This window comes from Galleria mellonella, unplaced genomic scaffold (assembly GCF_026898425.1).
Source record: "Galleria mellonella isolate WM207_F2 unplaced genomic scaffold, CSIRO_AGI_GalMel_v1 utg33, whole genome shotgun sequence".
NCBI lineage: Eukaryota > Metazoa > Arthropoda > Insecta > Lepidoptera > Pyralidae > Galleria > Galleria mellonella.
Genome location: NW_026442079.1, coordinates 1,551,589 through 1,579,083, shown reverse-complemented (window position 1 = coordinate 1,579,083; position 27,495 = coordinate 1,551,589). Strand labels below are relative to the sequence as shown.

At 30.5% G+C, this 27,495-nt stretch overlaps 1 protein-coding gene across 2 annotated transcripts in view; it reads left to right on the top strand.

Annotated features, from left to right (window-relative positions):
* Positions 1 to 27,495, top strand: part of LOC113520095 (glutamate receptor 1-like) — a 109,249-nt gene that overhangs the window by 58,372 nt on the left and 23,382 nt on the right. For both annotated transcript variants that reach the window (XM_052896651.1, XM_052896652.1), the window contains exons 5-10: positions 16,270 to 16,523; positions 18,399 to 18,548; positions 20,529 to 20,735; positions 21,096 to 21,203; positions 22,271 to 22,493; positions 23,066 to 23,154. In XM_052896651.1, the coding sequence (XP_052752611.1) occupies positions 16,270 to 16,523; positions 18,399 to 18,548; positions 20,529 to 20,735; positions 21,096 to 21,203; positions 22,271 to 22,493; positions 23,066 to 23,154 (1,031 nt within the window). The remainder of the gene's footprint in view (positions 1 to 16,269; positions 16,524 to 18,398; positions 18,549 to 20,528; positions 20,736 to 21,095; positions 21,204 to 22,270; positions 22,494 to 23,065; positions 23,155 to 27,495) is intronic.

Here is a 27,495-nt window from a genome sequence, read left to right as displayed (position 1 = left end):
TGAAAACTCTAGTTTTCAGATTTTAAAAAACAAAAAATTGAGTAAAAAGTGAAAAACAAATGAAATTATTGATTTTTGAATGGATTAGGGTGAGTTTAAGGGACAAAAACCTTGTTCCCTTATTTTTTCCAAAATTTCAATCAATTGGTCCGGGAAAAACCGTTGAACCGATCGCTCCAGGGATTTAGGGGTTCTTTAAGGAACAATAGACTGTAAAATTTTCCTCAAACCTTAGCTTTCCCGCCCATATTAGCGAAGATACAGCCAAGTAACCAAAAAAGGAGAAAAAGTCACTTTTTTCCACTTTTTTCAATTCAATGTTAGAGGTAGAAAAAAATTTTTTCTTCACTAACTCTTGACTGTGCTTAATTGGAAATTTTATGCAGATAAAGAAACTCGGCGCCCGCTTGCTGTGCGACCAGTAGTTCCAGAGATATTAGCAGTTGAATGGAAAAGGATGCTTTTGCATTCAAAGTTCGATATCTCGGAGAAAAATGGTCGTAATTGAGCCATCCAAAGCGATTTTTGAAGCTGAATAAACACGCTAAGAGACCTATATAATGGAGTAGCTCGAAAAAATTTTTCCATGCCCATAGAGTGAAAAACGAAACCTAGAAAATTTAGAAAAAAATTATTTTCAGCTTTGTTTAAGAATTGCATGGAAACCGGAGCTCAAAAAATTTTTTCACCAAAAAATCTGAAAACTAGAGTTTTCAAGCTTCAAAACCCTTTTTTTTAATTTCCTGTACGATTATTTTTCACTGAAATACAGCCTGTTGAAAATCACCCAAAAATTTCAAAAAATTTTATGTTCCCTTAATTTTTGCGAGGAGTGTATAAAATAAAATTTCCTGAAATATTAACAAAAATAAGTAAATTGTTAACACAGTATGTGAGTCAGCGTACCTGATGACCAAGGAATTTAGTTATTAGTTTTGTATAGTGTAGAAACTATAATTAATTAAAATTAAAATACACCAATGAATGTAATCTATATACCTAAAATAAAAAGATTGATTATTATTTAACAAAATTCACATCTCGCCTCTTAAGGAGAGGAGATGGCAAAATAACCCCCGGTAGAAGCATAATCAGCAAGGTTTCAGGTCAGATCGGCAGGGAGAGAAACTACCGTACTATGCGGGCAGTATTCAAGAGCACCGCCTTCTGCATCTTTTCCGAGAGTGAGCCGCTTCAGAATCGCAACTATCTGAAATGTTGTTCCAAACTAGTTGGAATAAGACCGTTCACTAACAACGATTGGGATGATTTTGGCGGATGTCACCCTCACATTTCCATCATCTCGTGAGCCAAGTCGAGATGTTTCCTCTTCTTCTCGGTTTTGACTTCACAGGATTATCACTATGTGGTACGGTGACATCTACTTAAAACGCTCTCAAGAATCATCATCACCATGACATCAGGTTTGTTTGCAGAAGCATGTTGATGTTGTGTCCGACTGTCCTGTCCGTGACGATCGATCAATCCCAGTAAAGCCTGATGCTGTCGCTTTTGAGAACCGGCTGGGGCTCGTACTTATAGTACGGTAGTAACTTCTCACTCGTGAGGCTGTACTTTAAGGTTTACACTTGATGGAGTATTTTGACTACCTGGTTGTGTCTGTGCAGTTACTCGGTGTTGGCAAGAGCTGAACAACTCAAAAACATATCTGACTGACTCTCTGGGATAGCGATATGCCCAAAAAATGTCCTCAGTGCCATTCTTCAGAATGTACTTTCAGTAATTGTTCTTCTTAACCACCTGATCCTATGTTGCATAGACAAAATCCGCGGTCTCTATAAAGAATACACTGAATTATGCCCCGAACTTCTAGTTATTTAAAGAAGGAAAAAAAAAATTATTCTAGTAAACATAGATTTAAATTTTGTTGAACATTATTTCATTACCGCTCATTCGGAACACAATTTCAGCCAACAATATAAACTCGTCTAATTTGGAATATGCTTTCTTACAAAGAATGCGGTTTATGCTACATTTAAATCTTTTTTCTGGCAATTCAGAACAGACTTTGGCAGTTTGTTGTAAAATCTTAGGCAATACTCAAAGAAAGAATTATTAACCTTAGTTAAAGGGCATTTAGGTATTATTAATCTATAATTATTGTGTAAGCTTTTATTCGTACAATCGCAAACTTTTTTAAAAGTAGTAATATTTTTCCATGCATACATAATATTCTCATTATTATAAATGTATTGGGAAGCAACTGTGAGGATATTTGATTCCCTAGAACGATCCTGTACTGACTCCCTTGAACCCATGCCATAAATGGAACAAACGGTTCTCTTACTACACTTAGACTCTTATAACAAATATTTATAAGGCACTCTTACAACAAATACTACATTTATATGTACTGCTTTACTCTATAACAGTATTCAATATGACATAATGCTATGAAAATAGCTAAAATAAACAAGTTTACAGTTGCTATATCCGTTAATTGCCTAATTCTTTTAGTTGCATATGCTGCTGAGCTAAATCTACTAGCTAATTTATAAATATGGGTTTATTGTGATTCCTAAAATATGGTATCGTTAACAAAATTTACCGGTATTGTCCAAAATTACAACGGAATTAGGAAGGATAAATTTAATACACTTAGTTTTAGAAATATTTCATAACAAATAATTAGCAATATCTAAACTGTTTTAAGATAGTAGAAAGAGCTATATTTGCTTCGTAAAATTTTTTAATGTGGCATTTTACTTTAAAAATTAACGAAATATATCCGCTATCTTTTCTATCATATAAGGGAGGTCGTTTATGTAAATTAAAAACAAAAAGGGACCTAAAATAGGTCTCTGAGAAACATTCATTTTAACTTGAGCTCGTTTAGACATGACATCTATATAAAATTCCATTAACTAAGAGTTTCACTTTTAATAGCGTACTGTTCGAGTTTGTATAGAAGTGTTATATAATTAACACAATTAAACGCTTTTGACAGGTCACAAAACATTCCAATAGCGCCCTGAGATTTCTCCCAAAACCCAAAAATGTGCTGTAAAAGATAGTTGTAAATTTGCCGGCAATAAAACCGAATTCTTGACAGTGAAGCAGTAAGTTTTCATTAAAATGTCAAAGCATTTGATTGAGCATGATCTTTTCAAATACGTTACTTAATGCTGACAAGATAAACCTATAATTACCTACTTCGGATTTTTTTCCTGACTTAAATAGTGGAATGAGTTTACCAAATTTCATTAGATTAGCAAAAACACCATCTTCAATATATTGTATGATTACCATTGTTACCCATATAATACAAATTCATAAACATAGCACTACTCATTAAAAAGAAATTGATCGATATACAGGATAGAAAGAGACAGCAACGTAATGCGTCTTTCTCATGTATCTGTGCCGATAGATTCCTTTGTCACCTGTCTAGTGAAGCCGATTCATCTCGATTAAATTACAATGTTTTGTAATTTCACAATTGCTTCATGCATGTATTATGTACTGAAATTTGTTTTTATTCTCGTCTTGTTATCAGCTTACGTAATGATCCGTTAGTAAATTATACTATGTTTATAGTGGAAACATTTTTTTTCTTACGACTACGATATCATTAACAAATCAGAATTCTAGATACTGATTTCATTTCAATATCAATAATATGAGTATTCTAACTACATTAATTTGCTTAGTTAACAGAATGAGATATTTACATACAAGTAACGTATGTAACATACAGTTAAAAGGACTTCATTATAATTTATGTTTTTTTAAATAGAATAGTTAATTTATTTCAAACTTAATATAATTATTTATGTACATAGATCTCAAAAATATTTACCTAACTATTGACGAAAACATTTGTGGGATACAATTAAAAACAAATCATTACCTCTTATATTATTACTTTATCTCTTTTTACTATGTATGTCTGTAGTTATTTGTGTGTTGTAAGTAATGCAAATAACTTATCTATCTATGTATATACCTCCCGTGCTAGTTAAGAACTGTGAAGATTCTCGCTGCATATGAATAAAATTCACTTTTAAATGTAATTAAAAGTGACAAAGAGTCAAAGAAATAATTTTTAAACATTTTGTCGTTACGTGATAATCATAAATGATAGCAATCTCATGATGAAACCTATAATGATTGTGTTTCACTTAACTTGAATCTTAATACTTTTTTTTTCCGGGAAATCGATAGCCTCTTCTATTTGTACAATCAATTTATATTTTGCCTCATAAAAAATTGTTACTGCATTCATAAAAAATGAATATGAAATCAACACAGAATACCTAAAACCTTTTGTAAAAAATAAATGGAATTTGAGAACTTGTTTTTTTCTTGATGTCATTTAAAGATGTTCATAAAGCAAATCCAATAGTGAGTACAAATGAACATATGATACCTTGCGTGAATACTACTACAGCAATTAAAATAATAATTTAATTTATATGCGAATGTGAATACATTCTAAATATCCAATTTATAAAATTATGACCAAAAAATAAAAATCATATCGGCAATTCAATAAAAACTTATTTACCGAAAGAAATACAGTAACAAATTGAGTTTCCTAGTTGTGTCAAAATAAATGTTTCTCGTAAAATCAATTTCGATAGGACACCAGACCGCGTCTTTCTAATCCAATTTGTAACCTATAAGCAAGGATATTGGAATATAGGGTTGAAGGAGAGCAAAAAGAACAAAAAGATCCCATCAAATGAAATTGGTGAAGAAATAGGGATAGCGTAATGCAAACCGCAGACACAACTGAAAGGGTCAATGCCACCTATCAAGTGATACGAGTAGTTTGCCTTATACGTACCAGCTTGCACTTTTATGCCTGTTTAATATTTTTACAATAATAGTATTAATATAATAATTGCGAAAGTTTGTAACGATGAATAGATGTTACTGTTACATACAAAATATATTAAACAAATTTTAATGAAATTTAGTACTCGGGTAGATTTATAGGTATATTATAATTTACAGATTTACTAATTCACACATATCTAGCTGCGGGATAAAACTTGTAAATAATCACGATTAAACCGTATAATTTATTTGAATGGTATACAGGTAAATGAATAAATAGAATAGTTTTTATTATTTCATGCGGACAAAATGTAAGTTAAAATTAATGTAAAAATAGAAAGAAATAAAAATTAATTATGACATTTTTTATAATATATATATATATATATATATATATATATATATATATATATATATATATATATATATATATATATATATATATATATATATATATATATATATATATAGAGGTATAGATTTCGGGAACTCGTCTTAAAACTACAAATATATATATATATATATATACGAGGTTTGTCCGGAAAGTACGTATAAAAGTTTTTTAAAAATTTTATTTTACAATTATTCAGGTAAATCAATTTTATCCCCTTCAAAGTACTCCCCCTGTGACATAATGCACTTGTGCCAACGCCGTTTCCACTGTGAGAAGGCTCCTTGAAAGTCCTCTGGTTGTAGGTTTCTCAGCTGCCCCGTCGTAGCTTTTTTTATCTCATTTATGTCCCCCAAATGCCGCCCCCGAAGTACCAATTTGGTTTTTGGGAACAAGAAGAAGTCACACGGGGCCAAATCCGGCGAATAGGGGGGGTGTTCGGTCACCGTAATGGAATTTTTACTCAAAAACTCACGGACAACAAGAGAGGTGTGGGCAGGGGCATTGTCGTGGTGAAGAATCCAACGCCCCTCTCGCGCCAATTCTGGACGAACTCGTGCCACACGAGCTTTGAGGCGTCTGAGCACATCGACGTAGAATTTTCCATCAACTGTCTGGCCTGGAGGGACGAATTCTTGATGGACAATCCCCCGAACATCGAAAAAAACAATCAACATTGTCTTGACATTTGAGCGGGATTTTCTTGATTTTTTTGTTCGTGGTTCCCCGGATGTCTTATCGAATTAGATCGGCAAAAATTTCACGGCCATTCTTGCCGAGTTTCGAGAGAAACTTGATTACGACGCGCTGCTCTTCAACGGAAGCGGGCTCCATGCCGACGGGGTTTCGTTAAGAGGTAACTTCACAGATGGCGTGACAAGCCAGTTCGCACCGCACGGCGGTCAGACCAGAACTGAAGCATTGTTAGGGACATAAGGAAGAGGTCCTGCGCTTACCTGGCCTCCCCACTCCTCTTTCTCGCATTCCAGAACACTTTTATACGAACTTTCCGGACAGACCTCGTATATATATATATATATATATATATATATATATATATATATATATTTGTAGTTTTAAATATTTGTAACGATTTGCATTAGTTTAATGTATGAAAATAGCATAATTTCTCTGCCTGTGCTGTAAGTTTATATATTTTTATATTGATTTATGGATGAATACGAAGCCAGATGTATTTTGGGGGGGGGGGGGGGTCGCGTAAAGGTTGATCAAAGGTATTATTAGGACTGTTAAATCCTATTACTAACAATCCATCACCCCTGTTTGTATTGTATAATGATTGACTGTTAAACAAACTGTTCTAAATAAAATATTTTAACAGCAATTTTATAATTTATATCAACTGGTCCGATGACGATTCGCACCGCACTTTGTGGGACGTAACGACGTCGTTAAGAAGGCACCGATCACATAAATGTCACGGTTATTAAGAGGACTTGTAAAAGTTTTATAGTTTTGACCGACGTTCGTTTGAGACGAGTAATTTGAAAATTATCTTTTACAACACCTGAGTGCCGAACTTGAAATGATGTACTTTAGTTGCCTAACATCGCTCGCAAATATGGTTGCCATTTCATTCAGTTGTTTTAAAAATATGCATGTAATCGAAATAATCACCAAAATGTTTATTGTACATTCTCTAGTTTTATACGATTGTATTACATATGTCTATATCTTATCATTCTAAACAAACTGATTTCCGAAAAGACTTTAGCACCATAGACCACATACATACGCTACAGCAGATTATACAGAAGATCGAAAAGTATAATCTGTTACTATGTTTAGCGTTTGTAGACTATGAGAAATCCTTTGATTCGGTCGAGACATGGACGGTACTAAAATCACATCGTTTTACTTTTCTCTAATATTTATGTATACTTATAAAAATTGTAATTACTCCAGATTTTTTGCTTCAGAAACTTCGGAGATTAGGGGTTGCCCTATTTTTATTCCCCTATTATTTTCTACATTTTTAACTAATTAAAAAATAGGCAGCACAAAAATAAATAAAACACAGTTTTAAAATTCACCAATGAAGTCCTTTCATATGATAGAACAGAACTAGTAGGTTAATTTTGAAATTTTGGGTATACGTTTTGGATAAAAATTATGGAGCAAAAAAAATTTATATTATATAATAATTAATAAATTTTGGTACAGATCTCTAAAAAGTATTAACAATAGGTACCATCATTCATCATTTCAGCCGTTAACTGTCCACTGCTGAACATAAGCCTTCCCCATAAGGAGAGTTTTGTCAGTAGTTGTCATGCTTGGCAGGCGGGTTGGCAACCGCAGTTACTCTTTTATAGAGGTTTTAAGAGTATCGTTGTTATCTATTCTTCCACCACTAGGTTCCCCTAGTCACCTGTTCAAAAGTTCAAAATCGAAATTATGCCTAAGCCAAATACATGAGCATAACTCTATCTTACTGGTATTGCTACTGCAAAGCAGTTGTGGTGGTATGGCTGTGTTTCGATTTAAATTATGAGTTATCACTGCACTATAATTACATAATACAGAGAGAATAACTACTGACCAAATTTAATATTTAAGACTAAAGTGATTTTTGTCAGTAAAATTTGCACACTTGCACTTCTCTGACTGGCCTTTTGAGATATCTGAAGGAATATTAGATACATCCCCTTAAACAAAGTATAAACTGCATAAATAAGATCGTTTCATTAATTTATAATCAAAATTTAAAATTTATAAGTATATATATATAGTAATATTTTTAAATTGTATAAGTAAAGTATAAATACAAAGATTTTACATACTTGTGAAACAATATATTGTTTCACGAGTACGAGTATACAATATACGGTTGTATTTTATTTGTTTGAAATGGTTAAACTCAAATACAAACAGTATTGTACAGAAGTGTGATACACAAATCTATCTAATCTATACTTATAATAAATCTGTAGAGAGGTCAATTCTAAACATGAAATATATTTCCAAAATAACTATCACGGAGTGATTAGTAATCGTACTGATGGCAAAAATACAATTAGTAAAATTTTTGTCTGTCTGTCTGTATGTTCGTTATAGAAACAAAAACTACTCGACGGATTTTAACGAAACTTGGTACAATTATTCTTCATACTCCTGGACAGGTTATAGTATACTTTTCATCATGCTACGATTAATAGAAGCAGAGCAGTGAAGGGAAATGTGTCTGTTACATCAAAACCACTGAACCGTGAGGAAGGACATAGGCTACTGATTTTACGAAAAACGACGGAAACGCGGACGATGTTGCGGGGAACAGCTAGTTATAAATAAATCACGCTAATTATAATGCAATTTTACTCGTAAGTACGGTACACATTACTAAGACTAGTGATGGCAGCCCTATTATATTCGTGGCGTTCGAAATGGGATTTTGGCAACAATTCAGCTAAAGGTTAACAAAACCGCAACGCTGTCAGCTCGACGATCAGAAGCCTTTAATTCTTCGTGTACTGCGAGCGACAATTATAGTTTTATATCTAAGATGTAATTCTGGAAACTACATTTCTATTTCACTTTTCGACTGTCATATTACAAAGTAAATATAATTAGTTTATGTATTCTTTATTATTCACATCACAAAAATAAATATTTGATGCAAAAAGCGAATTTAATGCTAGATAGTATTTTCTTCTAGTCTATTTTTATGTATAGTAATAATAGACTGAATAATAATAATTATATTGCTGATAAATATAGTTATCTTATCGTTGGACTACTAATTACTATTACACGTGATCATGGGTCATATTCTTCTATTTAAAAGACTTATGTATGTTATATAAAAAATATAAATCAATTAAAATATATTTACGTATTTTGTTATTTTTGTAAAAATATCTATTTGAATTTTTCTAAGAAACATGTATATCCTGTCGAATCGAACATTTGAGTGATATTTAAAAAAAAAAAACATCCTATCTATTTCATGATTACTTGACTTCAAGAGCTTTGAAATTATTTAAACTAAATATTTATTTGTTTACCAAACTAACCAGTATATATAAATTTACTTGAATACATTTTTAAATAATTTAAAAAAAACGGGAGATTCTAATTCTCTCTTTTGTTGTGAACCAAAATCATAATTTTTAGGGTTCCTCTGTATATTAAATACGAAAAAACCTTATGACGCGTCTTTGTTCACCCCGTCCGTCTGTCACAATGCTATATTTCAGTAACTACTAATGCTCTCAATTTGAAGTTTAAAATGGTTTTACATATTATTAGCTCACATATTTTACAACAGAAATAATTTATAAAATATTAAAAAAGAAAAACTAAATTTTATTTAGGTATTATTATGCTGTATACTTTACGAAATTATAATTGAAAAAGTGAAAAAAAAATTCTGTAGCTTTATTTTCAAAGTTTGTGAAATAAAAAAAAGTTTAATTTTGCGACCGGGTTTCTAGTCATAATTAAATAAATAAAATACGGAACCTCAAATACGGAATTCCTAATTGAAATAACAATAATAATAACTATTGTGTTCTTTTTATTTCATAAAAAAATATGTCATATACTAGCGACCCGCCCTGTTTTTGGACGGGTGCAATATTTGTTTGTGTAACTTTTAAGCTGCTCAAAACAATGTAGTAAGGCGTGTATAAAAATACTGCACTAATATTCTCTAAGATTTTAAATGAACGGCCTATTTAGCAAACAGATATGAGCGTGTTTATGTAGTTCCTTCTGCGTTCCTCACCTCGCCTACTTGCCTACTGTTATCACACTTATTGCTAGGGCAAAAAATATGTAACAGTGCAACCTTGTATTTGTTAATAACGGTTTTATTTACTTAAAAAAATCGTGTGTGATTTGTATTTAACGTATTTATATAAAAAAAATAAAAGAAAGGAGAATACTATAATATGAGTAAATAATTAAAAATAATCAGGGGTAAAAAACTAATTAACTTTAATAGCATGAATCTCAATATTTCTTATCCAAATCTTGCCATTACCAAATATTTTACACTTTTGTGGCTTGTTGTCTATTTTACTACCTGTGCGGTAGATAGTCAGTAATGCAACTACTGCTAAGCTACTACTAAAATTGTGAAGTTGACGGAAATTTGGATATTCTTAATTAAGTAGAAAGTGTTACCATCCTTAAAAATGGGTATGAATAGAAAATAAATTTAGAGTTGCCATATGAAAATAAAATAAAAATGATATGCTTTTTAATATTGTACGATATTTCATATATCGGTAGTATATATTTATATCAGATGATTCGATAATATCGGGTTGATCCAATATATCGCGTGTACATATCAATATTTTATGAAATATGGATACATACCAGGCATTCCTATTTTGTAGTGTTGGTTTTATTTCTCTTGTTAGTTCGGTACATTTTTAAAGGAACAGCAAGTAAACATGTTGTATGTTCGAATAATAATATGTACATATAATTCAAATATTTTTTATGTAAAGAAAACAAATACCTTTTTAAAGACTATAGCATATATGGAACCCTCGGAAAATGAGTTCAACTGAACTTTTAATCAGTTTTTAATTACGTAGAATACATAGAAACATGATTGATACAAAAAACATAAATATACATATTTGTATGTGTTTTTATATTTTTTGTATCAAAACTGCGATCTTTTTAAAGTGACGCAGTATGGTAAATTGTTACACGACTAAGGTCGTTTACCAAAATTAATAATTTCAATAAGACATCCACAACATGTCATATCTCTATTGAAAGTTTATAAGAGGTCCACAGCTCACAGCTGACGTCACAAGCCATTAGTTGGACGACATTGGAAAACCTCAAGGGTCGCGAGTTGAAGTGTGGCACATGGTGTGAATAGTCGAGGCGCAGGGAAAACTTTCACCACATCTCACCCGCACATTTGTCTCCTAACAGCGAAACAGTTTTGAATATCCGTTTGTTGGTCAGGCTTAACAAGTCATGATTCAATCCGTTTAATTCAAGTTTATATTAATTATTACCATATTGCTGTCTCTATTCTATAACCTTATATATATATATACCTTACCTTATATATATATATCTGTATATAGAATAAAGATATTAAGTGGTGAGAAATTTAAAATATTTAAATTTTTCAGTATAGAATGATTTTTTTTTTATGTTGACTATTCTCACATTAAAAATTTGGGGGTGCCCAACTAGTTTCGAACTCAATAGGAGCCCTTATTCATGAGTGCGGTACGCGGCTGAGCCGCGAGCAGCACTGGGTGACCAACACGTCGTCTATCGCAACGCATGTGCGGTCGGCGACGCTGCGATGCTGAGGCCGATGTGTAGCACTATGCAGTCGTGTTCTCGCGTCGCCAAGCGACGGGTTTGATTCCGAAGGCGATCCATCGGGTGAGATTAGGATATTAGTGCATTGATTGCCATCTACTTCGTGTTTATACAAGTAAAGCTATCATCCGCTAAGCCACGAGAGAGGCGTTCGTGTAAAACGAAAGCGGCCTAGAAACTCATGAAATCAATGAGTGACACCTTCACATGGATAGTAATGTAACAGTAAAATAGCGAGTCTATTCAAGTAACATGCAAAAGTTGCTGAATAATGAAATTTGTCATGAAAATAATTTAGTCCTTAGACTCTTAGATTTATACACTATAAAAAACTGTTTACCGTGTTGTAATATTTTTATTCCTATAAAAAAGGAAATGTATTTTTATTATTTTACTGCTTTGTTGGTCCCGTTATTAACAAGAATAATGTTTTATTTTTCAATACAAAATCATCTAATCCGATAAGCTTTTTATATTGCTTTAATATTTTCAAATCGTTATTCTGATTTGGATTTGGACTTTAGATTACAATTTTACTTATCGTTACAATCTCTTTACAAAGTTAAATTTGAAATGAAGTCTATTTATTACTCTTGTGTAAACTACTGAATTTACTTTAATTATTTTATTCTTTCATTATTCTTTATTATACACAAAAGCTTATTGAAATGGAAAAACAAACATATGTTAATAGTGCACAAAGGCGAGTCTCCAAAAGAGATTTCTTCCAGCAAACCCAATATGAGAAAACTGACAGTAATGTGAAATTAACATATTTCTCACATAAACTATAATAGATATAATATTAAATTATCTGTTAGTCTTCGATCTGGGCATTATTCATAAAAAAAATTTGCAATTTTTGAACATCTCTGTAAATTATTGATGCCCATTAATTTTTCTCTTTCCGTGTCTAGGGAAAGTAGATAAAGCTTTATTTGAGAAATCAGTTTAGGGTACGATAGGGTTGATATACTTGAAGAATGTAAAAGCCTAATAAAAATAAAAAAAATAATAATATTATAAAAAAGTACAGTACACATTGTCCTTTCTATGATTTTACTGTATACATATATTTTGGTATACTGCACTAAAACTCTTTCCTTATTATTGTTATTAGAGGGGCAGAATATATTTACTCTTGGAATTAAAAAATACACAAACAACAAATTTTTCGTATTTTTTATTTTATTTACCGCTCAAGATCATTAATGAGCTTCCTTCCATCCCTTTATTGCGGGTATTAACTGGCTTAGATGCTTAGCAACTCAAGTAGGTATAATACTTACCTTGTTTACTTAAAGGCAGAACTTTTGTATAAATTTATCTGTTTGCACACCTCTGTCTTCATCATACTTTTGCAGTTAAATACCTGGATGTAATGAAGTAGGTGTGTTTAGGTTACAATGAACATAGAATTAAAATCGACAAAAGACTTAGATTTTCGCACACTAATTTAACAGCCACGTTTTTGGACTAGGGAAAATTGTTCTTTGAAAAAAATATTAAATTTCATTTATATTACGTTTCTTTAAAAAGATGTTATTAAAAGAGATTTCATTTTGTATTATAATATGCGCATGTCGACCCCTAGACTGTTGTTATAGAAAATATCAACAGGGAATAAATCTTATGATCGCCCTCGCTTCTTAGATATTCTGATCACGTCTTGTGCGATCCCGGCGACCCCGCGTGCGTCTATCGCTGTTCAGAGGAGCCATTTACAATCCTCAATCACTCAATTTTTACTCGTAAAATTCAGTGTATCTTTATCCATTGACCGAAATGTAAAAAAGGGGGATATATCTATCTATCCAAGTAGAATTCAATGGACAATTTTGTAATTTACCTCGACATTGCACGATATCACCATAATGATATAATATAAGGTTTAAATGTATTAATTTCGATTTTAGTTTATTTTTCAACGTTATCGGAAACAGTATGACGATATGATGGCGTGTACAGATATTTTAAAGCATTTGCATGTATTTTTTTTACTTGTTTATTGCGGCTTATCTGATGATAATTTCGTATAATTTGTTATTATATTGCATCTAGTCGGTAAAATCATACAAAACCATGCCAGGCAACGGTAAATAAGAAACCAAATTTATCCAGAGTACGCCAATAGACTCGCCCCCCTCCATATTGGATTCTAATATGTCAGCGAAGTGTGGGGATATCGATAGCGATACATTTACGATAGAAACAGTAGACAAATGTCTCTGATTTATCCTATTTGGAATTACAGTCATGAATATTTATTTGTTTAAAATAATTAAATATTTTTTTACAAAAAATCGACGTAAATTTTAACAAATTAGTAAAGAACCATCCTGAAAATAATCTCTTATTCATTAAATAAAAAATAATACATTCTGTTTGTTCACAATTGGCGAAGATATCGTGTAACATAGGTAGTGATATAAAAAAAATAATGGAATTAAAATTTTGCGTGAAAATTTACCTAGTATTTTCTGCTGGTATTTGTTTATCAATATTCACCCTCTTTTTTGAAATCAACAGAAAATTTATTTTGATATTTACGACCTACAAAGATAAAATATATATATATTTTAAACTGTAATTTCTGTTACTGAATTTTACTTGAATTATTTGTCATTGTATATTTTAATATTTCTACAAATGTGCAATATTTATGTAATTACACTTCGAACATGTCTATAAGTATAATCGATGTTCTGTACCACGCGGTTTTGTCAATGTGAATTTTTATATAAAGTATCCTATCTTTTAAAGATATTACTTATCTACAAATTTATTATATACAAATTTCATTCTAACGTTCAGTAATTTTTATGTGAAAGATTAACAAACGTCCAACCGTCCTCACAAAGTTTTACATTTGCGATGTGGTTGTTTATTTTGTGCATAAACTGCACAAAATAAGTAAAACAACTGCTACGTTCAGTCTTTAAATCAATTATGATATAGAATTTTAAACAATTTTAGATGAGGTAATAAAATATTTTTATATTACATATAATAAAAATATCTATTCGTACTTATCTATATAGCTTATAACAAATGTACACATTTTAAGTGTGTCATCAAATTCATGTAAATAATTTTATATTTATAGGATCATAGTCTTAGAACTTTAATATATAGAAGCATATATTATTAACACCACTTAATACAAATAGTTTAACAACTGATAGGTGAGTGCGTGTATCGGGGGATCGGAGAGTATGTGTATGGGGGATGGGTAGGGGAGGGGGAGTTGGCATGATTCAGAATAAATCAATCACTGTTTAGAATAAAACGCTTCCTATCTATATTATGACTTTAATTATATTTGATTTCTTATCTGCAAGAATCAAATTTTTGAAAGGGAATTGCTTTTATTGGCTGAAATTGCTTTTATTTTGATAATCTACTTTAATATTATAAAGTGGAATCGATTTGATTGTTTGATCATTTATTTGTAATGGATAAACTCAAAAACTACTCAGTCAATTTTAAAAATTCTTTCACATATAGACAACCACATTATCAATGAGTAATATAGACTATATATTATTTTAAAAAATCAATCTACCCAACGGCAAAACCCGGCCGGAACACAGTATATTGTTACTATTGTGAATACCTACGAATAACTCAACAAAGATATTCAATTCTATGTACTAATTAGATACGTAGATTTACATTTTAATATTGTACATCCTTTCTTAGGCCTCCTTTTTACGAAGTGCAAAAGAGTTTTTATTTTTTGCTCCTTCCGACCACGCTTTGTCCCTTTTTCGTTTCGCTTGTTTTATATGGGGCGTTTAATTCGATAAAATTCGTGTGGACTCGAATTGGTTTAGGAGAGCTGAAAAATAGATGGGCACATAAATGCTTGTGGCGATGTCAATGTTATATTACAACTTTTATATTTTCCTCACGCAGTCGTATTTGATTCGGTTATAGTCAACTAGTATAAAATGGAGTTATATTTGGCAGCAGGTAGGTATATAAACTTTATCCAACACTACATTTTTTAGTTGTTATGTATACAAATTTGACATTAAAGAACATCGTTGTATTGAAAAATATTAATTAAATATAAGTGTTATGTAATTTAATATAAATGTAATGTAAATAAATTATAAAAATCTCCACAACGAATCTTCTATTTTTAGTTTTAGACTAAATAAACTAATTAAATATATCTTTGTATTGCTATTTACGAAGACTTATTTATTCTTATAATATAAGATATTTAGTATGACTATTTTGATTATATTTAATTTAAAAATATCTGGATAAGCAACTATAAATTTATTTAACCCACACATTTTTAATTATATTGAGAATTCTTAACGAAATATTTTATAAATATTTAAATGGATATAATTCACGTAATTCAATAAACAAAAAAAATTGAAAAAAAAACAGGCTTCTACTGAAATATGATTTTCGTATTTTTAAACCGATTTCTAAAAGGAGGTACATGTTCAATTCGGTTATATTTTTTGTTACCTAATCACTGCGTCAGTTATAAATCGATATATTTTTTATTTTAAGGACATATTTACAGATTAGTTCCATAAAAATAATATCAAAATCGGTTCAGTAGTTTAGTTTCTAAATCAAAATAACTGATATTGCCGTAACTAAAGTCGATTTATTTTGTGGAGTACATTGTTAATTTATATAAATTTCCGTTACAATTCGCAATAAATAATAACTAAATGTCTATTTGTCAATAAATATTAATAGTTATATTTTTCTATCAGGATTGCTGCGTCTACAGCAATTATACCAATCGATGCAACCAGGCCGCACTGCGTTCCGAATCTCTATGGTGAAACGTATCAATAATGCATCAGACGCAATGGAATTCTTGCTGACTCTGGAACAACACGACCGTTGGGGCAACAAGCGCATCGTACTCGATTGCAACACTAAAAACGCCAAGAGCATTTTATTGGGCCACGTTAGGAAAGTGCAACTTGGCCGGCGAACTTACCATTACATGCTTAGTGGACTGGTATGTATGTCACTGTTGTGTATTATGATATTATTAAAGTTTAGATTAATAATAACTTGGTAGTCTGTAAAAACAGTTCACTAAAAACGGCCCAACTTTGGAACACTACGACCATTGGACAAAATGTATGTATGTAAGTACTGGTATATACTGTATATTGGTTGCCGTGTGGTCCCGGTATATAATAGGTTACCCCTTTCTTTCCTGAGGGTGTCGTAAGAGGCGATTAAAGGTCTCGATCGAGGGATGGGCAGCAGCGTAAAACGTAACATAGACTTCCCCATAAGGGGGGTTTTGCCATGCTTGGCAGACGAGTCGGGGACTGCAGATTAGCTTAAAGGGATGCTGCTGCCTATCCCTCGACTATAAACTACCTTAATTGCGTCTTACGACGTACACGGAAAAGGCAAGAGTGGCCTATTCTATGCCAGGACCTACATGGCTTTTACTTTAAACATTGTCGAAGCGGTTGTCAACCCGCTTGTCAAGCATGGCACTACTGGCAAAACTCCCTGAGGCATTTGAGGAAAAGGGGGAGGCTTATGTTCAGCAGTGGACAGCTAACAGATGGTTTGATGATGATAATGATTGTTATCAGTATCGCATGATGGATGTCATGGGTATCACCGTTTATTATTATGTGAAGTCCATGGTGCTGTTCATGTCTATAATTAATAGTTACCACTTTCTATCAAGCGGGCTATTAGTCTGTATGGCATAATGTACGGTATAATGTGTTATTATTAAAACTTAGATTCCTAATATTCAAGTAGTATCTTTATAAACATCTCGCCAAAAACAGTCCGACTTTTCCACTTTTGTGTGAATCAGTTTGTGTCAGAAACAACTCATAGACTTACATAATTTTTCATTGTATACTTAAATAGGAATACGAATTTTTATGCAATTTGGAATGCCAAACAAACTGAGAGTTTACTGCAATGGTAGTTAAAAGAGGAGGATCTCTTGTAGGGAAAGACCTATGCCCAATAGAGGGGTGATAATGAGTTGTCATTGGTTATGGTTTATTTACATTAAATTAATTTATCGAAACTTAATTTATTTAACATGATAAGGTAAATGTTTCTTAAGAAATGTAAGTAATAGTATTTGTCCTAGATAATAAAATATTTATCCGGTAAATAAGCAAAACAGCGATCTGTTGATGTTGATATTGTAGTACATAATAATGGGGCACGATTTTTATCCGTATTCATACAACAATGAACTTTCCAATTATAAATATGTTTACGGTAACCTTTATTAAACGCTCTGTTACATTTCAATGTACAATCGAAAAACCCATTATCAACTCGAACTATCTTTATAGTTCAGCTATACATAAATACAGAGGAAAAATAAAAAAAAAGTAAGATCAAACGATGACTTTCTATGTAAAATAATTCTACCATTAGTAGATATTAAATGGAAGATATGAATAATATCCTCTGATGGTAATTTAATAAAGCAAATGCAATGTTAATAATGTAAAGAGACAGTGTAAGCATTAGAGGTAGAATTGAATTGAATGACTGTGCTATCTTAATTAATTTAGTGAATATAGTCACAAGTACTATTAGATCTAACCATGAGGAAATTGTTTCAATGATTTCCAACTGGTAAAGTCACGATACTATATCTCTGTGAAGTTTAATATGGGTTATCGAAATACTTTGAAGTATATATATATGGGTTGAAAATTTAATGTTTTTGCTCTACCTAAAATACTCTTACTAAATACTTTATAAAATACTACAAAGATACTCTTTGTTCCTTTTCGAAAATATTCAGTTTCACTGGTGAAACATAATCATCCTTTGTAAGGATACCAATTATTCCCAATTCAACCTGTATATACCGTTTATTCATTAACAGGTTATGGACGATCACTGGGAGAATGAAGTCACAGAGTATGGGGCAGTCAATATAACAGGGTTCCGCATTGTCGACCACTCGCGCAAGATTGTGCGCGATTTCATGGACGGTTTGCGTCGGATGGACAGCCGTTTCAAGGGGACCATATCGGTAAGTATTCTGCTTTCATTACTGCATAGTGCAGTTACCACCTACATAATTATGGTTATCTAGTAATATCAAATATATATTCGTATATTTTTTTATTAAGTACATTTTTATTAGGCATGAAAATAAAACGTAGTTACGTAGGTACTTATTTCTTTTTCTTAGTATCGGTAAAAATAGTTAAATGATATTTTATTAATAAACTAGAACTTTTGGTATTGTCATTGGCTTTATATGAGTTTTTCTTCACTACTACCCACAGTTGGTTTATAAATAAACAGTTCAAAATACCAGGATCTGTTTGACTAAATTTCTATACAATATTTCGTTTAACTATTTTTGAAGGATTTCAGAAATTGTTCACGCAATCAATAAACTGTTTAATCAACCTAATTCTATAATATAATGCAAAAGAATATTCCCTTATGTCATTAGAACAGGCTCTCATCTTTATATGGCCGTACTTGTACATTTATATGTATATATTATTCCCCTACCTTTCGCGAGGCTATATTCGAACATAGCAGTAATTGAATTCTTTTAATGTAACGAAACAGTTCTTTGTATATTTTCTTCTTGTAAAGTATCATCTTTATTGAATTATTATAATACTTAATAAATAATAATAATTAACCGTAGCTATTTCTTGAATATGTTATATTAATATTTTATACATTTCTTTCGATTTATGTAACAAATGTAGTTCGTTATATTTATAAATTCAAATTAGTCATTTATATGTGATATTTTTGTACGTGTTTGTTAATATCATATTATCTATGATTCCTATCATTTCGTAAAAAAATCACAAGCTATCAACGGTTAACAGGAAGAAATTCAAGTTAGATACCTTTTACATCATGATTTATAACCAGTATTTTGCGACGATAGATGGCATAGATATCATTCTCTTCACGTTTCTCCACCCGTGTATGCTACTGTTTGTCTTTCGTTCAAGCCACAAAAATGTAAATTTTCATTATCGATAACATCTATTGATGACTCTTTTTATACGACAGTCACCACGAAAATACCGATATGCGCACTAAGAACAAAAATAATAAATCTTATACCTTACATAATATCAGTAAAATTTTATGACAATCTAACGTAGGGAATAAAGTACCGCGTGAGGTGGTAAAATTGGCATCTCACGAAGAAAATTTTGACGTGGAATAATAACCCGTTTATGTAGATTTCACTAACTCACGTACACTCTAATGAAACCGTGGGTACCGCACTCCTGCATAAATTATTATTCCATATGATCTCCCTTCTCTGAGTAAATACACTTAGGCCTTTTTCGTTTCGGGGCATGTACGCAGGGGAATTGTTTCCAAGTAAAGTTAACTCATCACAGTTGTTAACGCGAATGTGATGTGCACGATAAATGTGGAGATATTGTCTGAATCATTTATTGCATTGCTCATGCTCACTGTATTATTGTTTCAAGTGTTCTATTTTAGACGGTTTGTGCGTGAAAAGACACATAAACTGTCCCTTGTTGTACAATTAGTCCAAAATTTCTCTTATGTTGCAGAGTAAATTACGAAGGCTATTTATTGTGACTGGACCTAAAACGTCGAGAATATTTTATTATCCTAAATAAAACTTTCTACAAGTTTTACTTTAACTATCTATGAATGTACATTAAAATTCTGCTTATTTATAGAAATATCAAATGTTTATTAATATAATTTTAAAACAATATAAGGAAACACAATAAAATAAAAGAGTAATACACACAAAAACATGAATTTTTTTAAATGTCCCCTCAATAATGTATATAAAAATACATATTAATTGCGAGTGTATTCAAATTTCGGAACCTTGTTAGTTCTCATTGTAAGCAAAATTGTTTCTCAGAACCGTTTAAAATAACAAATTGATATTTACAATTTTACCGTACGCACAATACTTTTACAGATTTAAATGAGCTCTTATTTGTATAACATTAAAGTGCTTTCTTATATTGTTCTATAGGCTCAAACCGCTCTCATGTACGACGGAGTACAAGTCTTAATGGATGCTCTTGGAAGACTCTGGAGAAAAAAGCCAGATGCTTTTAGAAGTGCTTTAAGACGCGCCGCAGGACAGGCTAACTCGACGAAAGTGATCGATTGTAACCCGGGAAAAAGTTGGGTAGTCCCCTTTGAACATGGCGATAAAATATCTAGGTTGATCAAAAAGGTACACTGATATACATTCACAAAGTGTATAATAGTATTAACTATTCAATAACTATGTTTAATTTTAGATAACTAGTATAATTCTGTAGAATATGCCAGTTTGAAGAGAAATAAAAAAAAAATATTGTCAATTTTTAATATTGTTAAGTATACCATAATAAGAGAAGAACAAATATTTGCCTAGTACAATTATCATACTAGCTAGTTAGGTTGATATAATATTTTATTTCAAATGTTTCACTATTACGGGCATATTTTGTAAATATTCCCTAGGCGGCTAAAACAAAAATGTTATTCCAATGTTTGTACTAATTGTATATGTTTAAAATTCAATATTCTTTAATACTTTATTTTTTTGCAGACTGACATAGAAGGGCTGACTGGAAATATTTCTTTCAATGAAGAGGGACATCGTTTCAATTTTACATTGCAAGTTGTCGAAATGACCGTTCAGAGTGCTATGTTGAAGGTTTTTATGAAAAAAAAAAATATTTTATTATCTTCTCTATATATAAATATAAATAACTGAGAACATTTCGAAAAAGGACCCAATGATTTTTACACCATAGCTTACAAAATACTGTTTCTATAGCATGTGATGTTGCCACAGTAGAGATGCTCATATTTTTTTTATATTTGTTAAAAAAAATATGAGCATACTTGGCTATATGAAAAAATCTTTTAAACGTCGAGTAAAAGCAATTTAACCACAAAGAATTTCCATTTTTTAAGAATGTTATTAAATCAAAGGTAAACTTCGCACATCCGTTAGCAAGTATTCTCGACAAAGGTTAATTTTAACTTTATTTCACCCTACTCCTGTTTCACAACTCACTAATGATTTTTCAGCGTTCATAAATCAATGCATTCCAACTTTTAGAGCCATTCTTCCGGTCGCAACTTGGAGAGAAACTTTGAAAATTTGCTTTTACCTTTGTTTTTCCTGTAGGTGTTTTCGTTTTATTGGAAAATCATTTTATCGAACAAAATTAATTACATCCCTCTTATAAAAATATATTTTCATCAATATTCATGGAATTATTGATTTTTATTGGTTTCTACGTATATATAAAAGCCATGTATGAAATTATTTTAGCTAACTACCTTTGGTTGATAGTAGTATATATCTAGTTATTTTTTTTTTATTTCAACCTTAATTAAACGAATGTCTTCTTTGTCAACTTAGTGTTGGCTCTCATTTTTTAATGGCTTGTGATAAAATTATTTACAAATTCGTTTGAATGTTTTAATGAGCATATATCGCGATTTCTACGCAATTATTGCCAGTGCTGAATTTCCTACTTTTTTCAATCGATAACAGTTTATTTTTTTATTAGTATGATATTAATTTTGTGACAATTAAAACTGCCACCTATTTTGTAGTGAAAAATGTAACAAATTGTTTTTCATTGTTTGTATGTGTGTGCGTGAGTGCGTTGACATTATTTAATTATTATAAATATATTTATTGAAATATTGAACATGTTTATTTTATATAATAATATATAGGTTACTAAAGATATTCCATTACTGTAGGTAGCAACTTGGTCTGATATGCACGGGTTGATTCCTGTACAACCAAAATATGTCCAATTACGATCACCGGCTTCGTACGACACAAACAAGACATATATTATAACAACTGTATTACAAGAACCATATATGATGCAGAAACAAACAGAGTATGGTCAAAAAGATGAATATTATGGATTTTGTAAGGACCTTGCAGAATTAATTACAAGCAAACTCGGTATTAAATGTAAGTAAATTAATTATTTTGCATTTGTAGTTTAGTTAGCCATTAAACTAACTTTATATAATGATGAATGAAAATGGTATTTGAAATAAAGAAAATTCTTGTTAAAAAGGTAATATAATCGTTTAAATAATGAGGTTATTTAAAATTTATGACTTCAATCAATATTCTTACACATATTTTGTATGTGAGCACTATAAATTAGAAGAAAGTTCTAATATTAGTACTAACGCGTAGTCTTATTAATTTAATAGTAGGAATAATATATCGTAAAGATTATAGATAATAGTAATAATAATAAATATACCACTGTAAATATTATAAAACGTCATTTAGTCTCATACTTAATAAAATTTGTACACAAATGGAAATATTAAAATATATTTTATTATAAATGTATTTATACAGAAAATACCTAGAATTTTACAAACATATATATTTCTCAATTTGAATATTCCATTGGAAGGCGAAGCAATATATTTAACAGTTCGACCGCCCATAATTTTCTTATGTCTGGTTGCTATAGGCTTAAACTATTTTCAAAACATAATTTACATATAATTGATTGTTCTTAGACGAGCTACGGGTTGCTAAGGAAGCTAAATACAAGAGCGAAAGCCCCCCGGATGGATTGACTGAATTAGTCGGTGAGATTGTTAGAAAGGTACGTGATCTTACATATACAGTGAATCTCATTAATTATCTTATAAAACATTAATTTTCATCGTATACATTATATGTAAGAATTTACTTAAATTATGTTACAATAACATACAACAGAGTGAGTCTATTCGGTAGCTAATTATTGCGTGAAACTTTTTGTTTGAATTTGCATTCATTGAGCCGTGCTACAGAATTTTCTTTCTTAATTACTTTCCTATAGAATAAGGGTTTTGTAAAAGCCTTATTAATATAAGTATACTTGAATATTTGTAACCATTCATTAATTTAAAACCGGATAACGAAAATGAACCATATACCAGTATATACTTTTTCTAATAAAAAAACTATTATATATACATTTATTATACATTAGTGTATAAGAAATAATACATAAAAAATAAACAAATGAAAATTGCTTATTTTTGTTGTAGTATGAGTAAATATAAATAACTTTTTACGTTATAGATAGATAAATACTCTTTATTGTTTCCTTCAAAGACTAAAGTAGTAACTTATTACAAATACAAACAAAAGAAACCTCTTTAGTAAACTCAGTATTTTTTAATGAATAATTTAATAATCTATCAAAGTTTCTTTGTATGTTAAGCCATTTAAACATATACGCATTATATTCACAATTATTATAATTAGAGGTAGACGATTCTTTCACAAAATAAATTTTATAGAATCATTAAACATGCAAATCATAAAATTTTATTGAATCAGATTTTACCGTTTCCTGATTAAGCTCCAACGGATTTTCGTATTACATTAACGGGCCAAAGAGGCAAGGGGGCTGGCAGTTGGGTACATTTAATAGTCCGTGAGTGAGAGACGGGGATTATCGTTGCCTATCCATATCATTGAATTTAGTCAACCTGTTCGAAAATGGCTTATTCTAATGTGAATGAGTCTTTCATTTGTATTTAATATTGAAGTAGACCGATTAACGCTCGCCTAGCGAACATAAAATGTATTTGTTCTCCGCTATATAGCCAGTACTTTCTTTTGTTCTTTATTTTGGTATTAAAGAGTAAATATTTTTTTTAATATTATTTTATTAATATTATTACGTGTAATATTAAGGCAATTTTAATATTTACTGTTTAATTCTTATATTTCTTCAATTAATTTGCGTGGTTTATGTTTAGGTTGTTGCTACGTGCACTTAAAAATATATAAGTACTAATTGCAAATTATTTTAATTTAAAATGCGTTTGAAGATGGAATTTCGAAACCGGTCGCGTGTATAAATACAAAATTTGCTTTGTGCAAGTTACGAAGTTCGAACCTGCAAACATTAAATGATGACGTAGTGTGCTAAACAACTATACATCAAGATAACAATTTTAAAGTAATTAGAAATTATTTCAGCTACTTTTGCTGTTTCTTCTTACGTTTAGATACGCATATTGCAATCTAAGAAGACTTTTATTGAAAAAAGTAATGTCAAATAACGATATAAATTTAACACGTAAAAGTCTAAACTCAAAACCGTTCAAATAAATACCATATATTATTATTTAAAAAAAGCGAGAGATATGTGACCACACCATAGCCGTGTAGCATAAAAACTAGTAGACTACTTTTGATACTTTTTATAATATTAAATTATAAATTTAATTTACGTACCTACCTAATATCCTCAAAAAAGAACCTACTTTATGTGTTTTTTTTATTGATTTATGTTTTGAAAAATAAACTATTATATGCTATTAATATAATAAATGCGAAAGTTTTTAAGGATCGTAGGAAGGATGTATGTTACTTTGTGATGCAATAACTACGGAATAAATTTAATGAAAATTTCGTGTTCCAACTTAGCACATAGCCTACTTTATTTACTGATTAAATCAAGCAGAGCCGTGGGATATAGCTAGTAGTAGCAGTAGTGTAAATAATATATATTTGATGAATTTGAATTAGGACCAAATTGAAATCATGTCGAATAAATGTTAAATACACCTATACCGTTGTATTATTTAACGTCTATCCGACAACACATCGATTTGATCCAAATTTGTTACCTTAAAAGCCAGCCAGGCAGTAAATCCACAATACAAAAGTAATATGTTATATTTATTGTCCATTGAAACTTAGTATTTCAAAATAGACGTGGAAACAGTAAATAACCATTCCATTAACCACTGTTATACAAATACTGAAGTTTGCATAAAGGGATTTATTCTTCTGGATAAAATAATGCAGTTTATGCAAGTTTATGTTAACGGACGAGATGTACTGAGCCAGTACGTGTCTAAACCACATTTCCAGTCTTACTGTAAAATTGAATAACAAAGCCCTTGATTCTATTAATTCTACTATTTTTCTTGGAATCACTGTTGACGTCAAAACTCAATAGACTCATGCAGTTCGAAATCTTGTTGTTAAATTAAGTTCTACAGATTTTACTGATACCGTGACATTTGATTTCTACAGTTATTTTCATAGTATACTGATGTAGAATAGTGATATTATGAGTGTTTTTAAGTCACAGAAACACGCCATTTATGTTACTTGGTATCTAGAAAGTTAGGACTTATAATAATACAAACTAAAATATAGAAAATATGTCTTTTTTTTAACAACTTAGAATGGCAAACAAGCTGACGGCCCACATGATGGAAAGTGGTAACCGTACCTATAGACATGAGCAGTACCATGGACATAACAGAGTATACTATTTCGTCCATGATACCCCCCATGCGTTGCCATTCCTGAAGACTCAGATGTTATTCCTCTGTACCCTGTAAATTCACACCATATCCCACCCTTCAAACCGAAACACAGCCATGTAAATACAATTGCTTCACGGTAGAAACACGAATGAGACAGAGGTACCCAAGCAATCGACTTTTGTACAAAGTCTCCCTCTGATGCGTTGCAGTATAAATGTACACGATTTTAGGTATATTGCCATATTATATCACTAAAAAATACAATTCATGTGAGTCTAGTAATAACCTGTTGAAACTAATTCATATAAAATGCATAACTTAAAATTATAGATTTATAAACGTGAAATTTTTTATAGTATTTCAATAGTTAACTAGTGTAAAAATGTACTTCCATTATATTAAGGTAATAAAGAATAGTTTGTCGATAATTTGTTTCAGTATAACTTAATGAAAAGGTAATCAAGTTTTATTGAAATTATCAATGAAACAAACTCTAAATTTAATTTATCTATATAATTATATATATATGAATATTAAATATATAAATTATTTTTTAATTTGTAATATTATTGGACACTAGCAGACTGCCTTATTGTGGGATCAATTAGTCTTTTATTTTATATTTTCATTAAAAGAAGACCATAATGTTGCACGAATTTTTTTATTCACTTCCTAGTGGGATTAAGTAAGGGACGAAATTTTGTATGGAAATAAAAAGATTTAAGTTTTTTGTAAAAAAAAGTTAAATTTCAATATGATACCATAGATAAACATAAACACAAAGTTTGAAATCATATCGATCATAATCTATGTGATTATTTGATTCATATTCCTTCAGGACACATGTTCAGTGTCACTGGTAGAACATGCTATAACAACAAGGCTAATATTTTCGATTTCAAACTGGATTTATTATCATTTACCTATTTATAGTTTTCTCAATTAATACTTTTAACAAAAGTTTTGCTAACTTGTACAGTACTAAACAATATATTATGATAATACATATTATATTCACACTTATAATATTTCATATTCATACTAAGGGAAATAGGAACCATAGAGAGACTTTGTACAAAAATCGTCTGCTTGGCTACCTCTATCCCATTCGTGTTTCTGCTACGAAGCAATTGTGTTTGCATGGCTGTGTTTCGGTTTAAATTGTGGGATATGGTATTGAAATCACAGGGTACAGAGGCATAACACTTTAGAAATGGCAACAGGCATGACAACTTATAATAGTATACCTCAAAGTAAATACCTAGTATTATTTTGTATTGTACAATACATTTCGGTTTGTTTGCAATGTGATAAAAATATTCAAATAAAATATTTTTGATTTCATTTGATATAATGTTCGATACGACGTTGATAGTCGCTCAAATGGACGAATATACAAAGAATAACAAAAGAATTGAATGATTGAATTTTACCATGATACGTTATCATGTCTAATACTGTCTAAAGAGTAACTGAAATATTTTTAACAAAATGTGAATGTGTGTTTAACAGAATTAATATCATACCAAAGCAAGCTGAAAGCAAAAGCGTGTAAATATATAACCAAATTGCCAAGACGGAAAAAAAATTAACTGTAACTATTGATAGAAATTTTAAAACTAAATTATCTTTTAAATAACAAAAAAGCAAACTAATGTTACTAC